This window comes from Condylura cristata, unplaced genomic scaffold (genome assembly GCF_000260355.1).
Source record: "Condylura cristata isolate star-nosed mole 26May11 unplaced genomic scaffold, ConCri1.0 scaffold00006, whole genome shotgun sequence".
Lineage (NCBI taxonomy): Eukaryota > Metazoa > Chordata > Mammalia > Eulipotyphla > Talpidae > Condylura > Condylura cristata.
In genome coordinates, this window is record NW_004567107.1 from 2,754,873 (window position 1) to 2,762,607 (window position 7,735).

General features: G+C 59.3%; 1 protein-coding gene across 1 annotated transcript in view; it reads right to left on the bottom strand.

Annotated features, from left to right (window-relative positions):
• Positions 1-7,735, bottom strand: part of LAMC3 (laminin, gamma 3) — a 78,706-nt gene that overhangs the window by 35,072 nt on the left and 35,899 nt on the right. Inside the window, exon 8 of the mRNA XM_012721199.1 lies at positions 2,022-2,326. Coding sequence (XP_012576653.1) covers positions 2,022-2,326 — 305 coding nt within the window. The remainder of the gene's footprint in view (positions 1-2,021; positions 2,327-7,735) is intronic.

Sequence of the window (7,735 nt, forward strand, 5' to 3'; positions counted from 1 at the left end):
GCTCCCCGGGCTCGGCCTCTCGCCAGCCGGACGCCGGAGCTGGGACCCTGGGCCCAGAATCTGGGGGCCCTCAGCTGTTTGTGGGCCGTCTGCCCGATGTCAGCGTGTGTTCGGGGGTCTGGGGTGAACGCGGGGGCCGGGACCCTGCAGTCCCAGCAAGTGCCCTGGCCGTGCTGCCATCAGGGGTCCCCGCGGGGCGAGGGGCTGAGGCTCAGGGTGGGACCTCGGACATCAGAACTCAAGACCCTGCAATTCCTCCTCCAGAAAACACTGCCTGCTGACCCCACTGTCGGTGACGCCAGCCGTCTGTCTCCCACCCTCCCTGTGACCTGGCAGGTGGCCCCATCCCCACCCCGCGCACGGTGAGGAGACGGCTCTGGTGCAGGGCGGAGCCAGGGTTGGGCCGACCTGCCCCCGGCCCCTAGCCCGGACCCCTCACGCCTCCCTGGCATCCTTCGCCACACCGCGGGCCCAGAGGGCAGCCAGGCGCGGCCCAGTCTGTGCTTCTCGCAGCCTGCAGCCTGCTCCCGCCTGCAAGGACAATGGCAGAAGGAACGGGTCCAGTAAGCCCCGATGGGAACGGGGGCCAGGGGAGCCATCTGTTCTCTGAGCCCCTCTTGGAGGGCAATCCCGACGCCTCCACGGCCGTGTGAGGGCCAACGCAGGCCCAGTGTGCAGAGAAGGGGCGTGGCAGCCTGTCACGGCCCCCACAGCACAGGCCTCCACCGCACAGGCCCGGGCCCGGCCGTGTGGCCCTCGGGGGGCGTGGGCGCTCACCCTGTCTCCACGGGGAGCCCACTCGTGGCTCCCGACGAGGGCACCATTCACAGTGACACTGGTCAGCCCCCAAAAGCCTCCTCTAAGGAGCCCCTTCCTCCGGGTTCTGTGTGGATGGCAGCCCTCGGCCTTCCCCCAGAGGTCCTCGCCCCTCCCGGGGGACAGAGGGCCCCAAGACCCAGCAGCTGCATGCACACCAAACCCTCCAGCCCCAATGCCCCGCCCTCAGAGAAAGCGCGTCTCCGGAGGGGGACAGGGAGGTGTGCAAGACCTCTTTGTCCTCTGCCCTTGAGCAATGTCCAGACAAGTCAGGAAACCCCACCGCCGAGGGGTCAGCTCAGGCAGACACCTGCGTCTGCACGTGACCCCGCGACTCGGCCGCGTCTGCACGTGACCCCGCGACTCGGCCTCGTCTGCAGGGCCGGCGCCCGCGGAGAAGCGGCACAATCACCACCACTTTTCATGGGCTGAGCAGGGCTGGGCGTCTGGAGAGGCGATTCCAGGTGATTCCAACCTGCACAACAGGGGTGAGGCCCCACGCGCTCGGAGGGCCCCGCTGGCCTCTCCCTGCCTAGACTGTAACCGCCACGTGGCGCTTTGCTGGGTTCAGAGTCTTCCTCGCGCACTGCCGGACCTGTGGGTGGCCTCAGGGACCCCAAACCAGCCACACTACAAGTCTCACCGTTTTGGGCAGCGCTGGACACATTGCTCTCGGACAACATGCCCCCCCGCCCCCCACCCCCGGGAACAAACGGGTCTCCAAGGCTGGCTGCTCCTTGTCCTAGACAGCCCAGGGAGATGCCTGGAAAGGGGTGGGAGGGAGACGCCGGTCCACTCAGCAGAAGCCCGTCTGCACCCAGCGAAGTGGACAGCAGGCTGCACAGCGTCCAGGCAGGGTAGGCAGGCGACCCAGCCTACAGGCCAGTGGTCACTGCCGCTCTGGCACGTGGACATGCGTGGTTGCGAGACCATGATGGTCAGAAAGCTGAGTGGACCCTTGGGACCGCACTGGGGAGGAGCTGGCCACTGGCGCTGCTCTCCCTGCTGCGAGGTGGGGGTGGGCGGCTGCCGGGACCCTTCTCTGGACAGGAGTGAGCCCCTCCGCGCGCCGGCTGGCTCCCTGAGGCTCCCTGAGGCTGGCCCACACGTGGCCAGGGGAGCCCCTGCAACCCTACACTTGTCCCTTGTGCAGCCCCTGCCCGGCCCGCCCGCAGCCGGCCGCCCCAGCCCTGCTCCCCTGTGACCTGAAGCACCGGGCTCCCCTCGAAGTTGTAGGCGCTGGGCCGGCCCTCCAGGGTGGAGAAGGCCACGTTGCCCCCGCTCAGCGGGGAGATGTCGCTGAACTCCGAGGTGCAGAAGGCCACACGCTCGTCCTCGCCGGGCCGCAGGTACTGGCCCTCGGGCCGGCCGTAGGTCTTCCAGCAGGAGGCGCTGTAGAACTGGTATGGCTGCCACGGGCCGCCCTCGCGGCTGCGCCTGTAGATGGCGAAGCTCTCGGGCCGGCTGGTGTGGAACTTCAGCCGCACGTAGGTGATCTCGTAGGCTTTCCCTGCAGCAGAAGACATACGCGCGCTTTCCAGGAGGAAGGGGCTCCGATCCCCGTGCTGCGGGCTCGTCCGCTCTTGGGTGTATGGACGGGGCCGTCGGACGTGCTGCGGCCCGGGCGCAACGCTGGCCTGCGCCTGCCGGCCCGGAGACCCCCAAGCGGGACGTGCCGCCGGCACAGGACCTGCTGCGCCCTCGCTCTGTGCGCCAGGGTCCCCAGCAGTGGGAGGTGCTCACTGCGCTGCACTCCACCGTTAGAAAGCCCTTTCTTCTGCGGACAAAGCTAACCCTCCCCAGAGCCTCATGCCCTCCCAGTGAAGCCATTCCCCCTGGGTCTGGGGCCTCCTACACCCCTAAATCCTAGCACAACTTCCTTGGGTCTTTGTATTTCTCTGGCTTCTACCTAACATCTTTTCTGATGCAAATTTCTCAAGAGTAGCTTTACCTGCGGGCTTCATCTTCCAACTTAACCCTGCCTCCCCGCCCCCGCCCCCCAAAGCCACCTTGCTAACACCCCCCAGCGACCAGGGCCAGGGGACCCTGCTTTGCCTTACATCTGGGGACACTGGTCATTCCTGTCAGCTTGGAAGCCCGGTTCTCCTCTCCCATGCTGCTGAGATGGGGGGCCTCCCAGCTTGGGGCACTCACCCATCTCTGTGCTTTCAAAGACAGCACTGAGAAAGTGGAAAGTTAACCACCAAATGGGAGAAAATATCTGCGAACTAGATATCTGATAAGGGACTTGTATCTAGACCAGACAGAATCTTACAACCCAACAATAAAAAGACAAATAGCCCAGTTTCAAAACGGGCAAAAGATCTGAGTAGATGCTATTCCAAAGGAGACAGATGGCAGGCGGCACGGCATCACAGCCACCAGGGAGATGTAAACCAGGCCACAGGAGACAGAGCTGCCTGTCCAGAGACAGAGATAAGAAAAAGACAGGAAACAGCAGGGGGTGGGAGTTACAGTGTTCAGCTGCTCTGGGAAATGGGCGGGCAGGGCCTCAACAGGCTGAACAGAGGAACGACGGGACCCCACAATTGTACTCCTTGGGGGAGATCCAGGAGAGACGAGTGGAAATGACTCTAATATCTGTCAGTGGATGAATGTACAGTGCAGACTGTACAGTGGAGTATTATGTGGCGATTAAAAAGGAACAGTGTACTGACAGACGCTACCACATGGGTGAAGCTTGAAGACGTTATGATACATGAAAGAAACTAATCGTGAAAGACCACATATTGTATGATTTGATTTCTATGAAGTGTTCGGAATCGTCCTATTTATAGACACAAAGTGGATTAGTGTTTTCAGGGGGAGGAGTGGGAGTGGAGACCAGATCATTGCTAATGGGGGCAGGGGTTCTTATAGAGGTGAGAAAAGTCGTCAAAAATGGACTGTGGTGATGGGCGTACAACTCCATAAATATTCAAAAAGACACTGAATTGCACACTTTCAGTAGCTAAAATAAATGGTAAATTATACTTCCATAAAGCTCTTACAAATCTGTCAAATCTCCAACCCGACACCCATCGGGATGACTATTTTTATAAACAGACAATAACCAGGGTTGGTGAGGATGCAGTGAAGTCAACCCTTGTGCATCTGTTGGCCGGAGTACAAAATGGAGCATGCGCTTTGGAAACTAATTTAGCCACTGCTGAGAAAACAAAAAGGTAGAATGAACACATGATCCATTCCTCTTCTGGTACAGACCCGAAAGCATGGTATTGAGGAGAGATTTGCACACTCATGTTCACAGAAGGACAGTTTACAAGAGCCACAAGATGGAAGCCACCCAAGTGTCCATCAGAGGATGAATACACATCATGGTGGAATAGTACTCAGCCTTAAAAAAGGAAAGAAATTCTGGCACGCACTACCTTATGGATGCGCCTGAAAGACACCGTGTTAAATGCGTAAGTCAGTCACAAAAAGGCAAATACTCTATGGTTCCAGTTACGTAGGCATCTAGGATAGCCACATTCACGGAGGTACTGCAAGGGGAGGCTGGGAGTGGAGGGGGCAGTTAGTGGTTAACGGGGACAAGTTGCATGTGGGAGGATGCAAAATCTCTGTGCATGGGAAGTAGGGATGGTGCACAAAGACATGAAATATACTTATTAACGGCCAACTGTATACTCAACAATGGTCAGCATGGTTAATTTTATGTTGCATGTGTTTTATACCACAATAAAGGAAAGTCTGGGGAAAGAAATACGCGGGCCCTTTGGGAGGGCAGTTTGGCGACATGGATGGAGAGTCATAAAAATATTCCTGGCTTTTGGTAAAAGCTTCCCCCTTCTGGGAATTCAAACAAGAAAAGGAACCGAAATGCATGAAAACATTCATCAAGGCATTTTTTTACAATGGGGAAAAAAAAGTTCAACAAACTCGGGACATAAATTCACATGATGATCAAAGCCATTCAAATAGCTGACAATCCATCTGTAACACCCAGGGAGGCTCCAGAGCAAGGGCTGAATGAAAACAAAAGACTCGAGATGGTACAGGCAGGACTGGATTAGACTGAAACATCTCCGAAGACACAGCAAGGGACGAGCAGGGTTGTCCCAGGGCGAGGGCTGGGAGCGGCTTTCCTTCTCCTTTCGATGGTTCTATATTTTCCCAATCTTCTCTCATAAAGCCTGTTCTAATTTAAAAACTGAAGAAAACAGATTTCTCTTTAAAAAAATTAAAAAGCAAGCGCCTTGCCATGTTCTGTTTTAAGATGTTTTTCAAAGTTACGCTGCAGCACAGCTTGGCACTGTAATGCCAAGTCTCTTAAAAGAAAGCTTGTGTGGCAAATGGGATCGGGGCTGGGGGCGGCCCGGGGGCGGCCCAGTGCTGCACAGGCGCCAGGGCTCGGAAGCGCGCAGGGACATCTCCAGATGCGCATTCACGGAAGGAGGCTGTGTGGAGGCCGTGGCGGGCGGGTCTGCCGGCCCAGACTCCACAAACATCTAGCAGCCAGACACCTCGCGGGGGGGAGCTTGGAGCCACTTAAAAGGTAGCTGGCAGCTAGAAGCATGATCGGAAAAAAGGCTGTCACTGGGATTTCGTGCAAACGAGCAACATCACGCGCTAGGAGACATCGCGGCTTTTCCTCTTCCTTGCCAAGGCAGGAGGTGAGAGAAGACACGGGAACATCAGAGAGACGCGGCAGGGACTTTTTGTTACAAGAGTTAATTAGAAGGTCTAAGAAAGCAACTTAATCCTTGCTCTGTGATGAAAAGGTCTCTGCCAAAGGCAAGCTGAAGGCTAGGGAAGGAACCCAGCCCCACATCTCCCAGACAGCAACAAGGATTAAGCCTGCATCCTCAGCCCCGGCCCTTGGAAGCTCGAGGGGCCAGTGTGGCTTGGGGGATCGTGCGTCCCCATCAGAAAAGCTGAACCAAAACATCACCTACAACTTTTAAATGCAGGCAATTCTGCTTGGGGACACACAGCTCCCTCACCTCCCAGCCACCCGATGCGCTGTTCCCTCTGGTTGGGATGCTGTTCCTTGCTCTCCTCTCTTGGGTGGCCGAGTGGATGGAACACACGCTCAGCCTCAGTGCAACATGGAACGTTCCTCCCTCCACCTTCCCTGGCTGGTAACTACTCATCCCTGGGGACCCGGGTCTGGGTGCCGTATGGGGGGCCCCAAGCCTCCTGAGCCTCCTCTGTCCTGTTCTGCAAAGACCTGACCATCTCTCCTGCAAATCCTTAGAACGTGCACAGAATCTGGCACCCAGTAGTTGCTCAATAAATGCCAGCTGAATGAGCACGTGAAGACGAAGCTGACTCGTACCCTCGAGTCATTCATAAGCCAGTGAGTTGAGACACGAGGCCTGACTACACAGCGGACGCTGTCACAGTGTCTCTACAAGGCGAGCCCTGAGTCAGGCTGTTTGGCAACAGCCAGCATTTACTGAGCACCTACTAGGTCTTGCGAAGCTTTACACGCCCACTGTTTGCTTTACAAAGAACACGAGAGTCAGGCGCAGGAGGGGTCTCCCCCAACATCACACAGGAAACAGCAGTGTCCACTGAACTGCCAGCTCCTGTTCCCCCAAGGCCCCCTGCTGCCCTCTGAACCTGCTACCCTCTGCTCAGGGCTCTGAGGGTGCCTGGAGCGAAGGGGCTGTCCAGGAGGAGGGTGCTGGTCCACGGAGTCGGCAGAGGCCGCCAAGCCGGCACCAGGAACACCAAGCTGGGCCCTCTCCGACCAGCTGGGACTGAAAGCCCGTCAGGGTGACACCAGGGCTGTCACCAGCCGAGCGGCCCACATCCGGCACCGACTGACCAAGCAGAATGAGTTCAAGACGACAGGCTTTATTTTGGGAAAATGGAAACAAAACAAAGCCCTTTAATCGGAGCCATCTGGGAGCAGCGCGGGGAGGGGCCTGGAGGGCGGAGGTGGGGGGAGTTGGGCTGGGAACTCAGCCGGCGGGCGCTGCCCTGCCTGCCACCGCATCAGGAGCAGGTGGGGAGCTGCTGGCAGCCTGCAGGGGTGGGGGTGTCACGGGGCCCGGTTCCTGTCCCCCACTGATCCTGTCCCCCTTTCCCGCCCTCGCTCTGGCAAACCAACACTCGGGAAGCCCTCGTGGGGAGCGGGGGACCCTCAAGGCCACAGTGCCAGGCCAGGAGACCCTGGTGAGCCAGGCCTCGGCCCAGCAGTTTCCTCATTCTTGGACCAAGAATCTAGCCCCAAACACAGATGGAGCCTGTCCAGCGTACCGTCCGGTGGGGAGAGGCTCGAGCCTGTCCAGCGTACCGTCCGTGGGAGCAAACAGGCGTGCCGGGCGGCTGCAGCCCGGGCTTCGCGTTGAGAAGGCCCCTGAGGCCTAGTTAGGACTGAGGAGCCTGAGCTGGCAGAGAGGTGGCGGCGTCCAAGCCCAGGGCACGAACCAGGCGAGGGGCCGAGTGGGGCACGGGGAGGGGGTGTCCCAGAGACTGGCCAGCAGCCGGGTATGCTGAAGTCGGGAGACGGTGGCTTCTCACTTCAGCACCTGGACAGGCGGGGCGGGGAGTGGGAGGGCCCCGCTCTTGCCTTTCCGGACGCGGGCAGGCGCCGCCCTGACCCGCTGAAGTCGCTACGTGGAGCCACTCACTCCACGGCCTCCAGGACGCCCACCTTCCGCACCCACGGCAACTCCCCGCCCCGCCATTCTCGCGAGGGCTCCATGGGGCGGGGCGCCCCAGCTCGGGCACGCGGCCGGGCGTCTGTCCCCAGGAACGGCCCGCACCCCGGCCCAGGGCGGACGCGCCCGCCTCTCTCAGGCCGAATCGCTTCCCGCTCTGCGTTTCTATCACATTTCGCTTGCGGCTCATCAGAGCGCAGCTTCTGCCTGGGGCTGCCACGCGCACCCCACCACCGACGTTCCCAGTGCACCCCGAGTTGCCAGCGCACCCCGAGTTCCTGGCG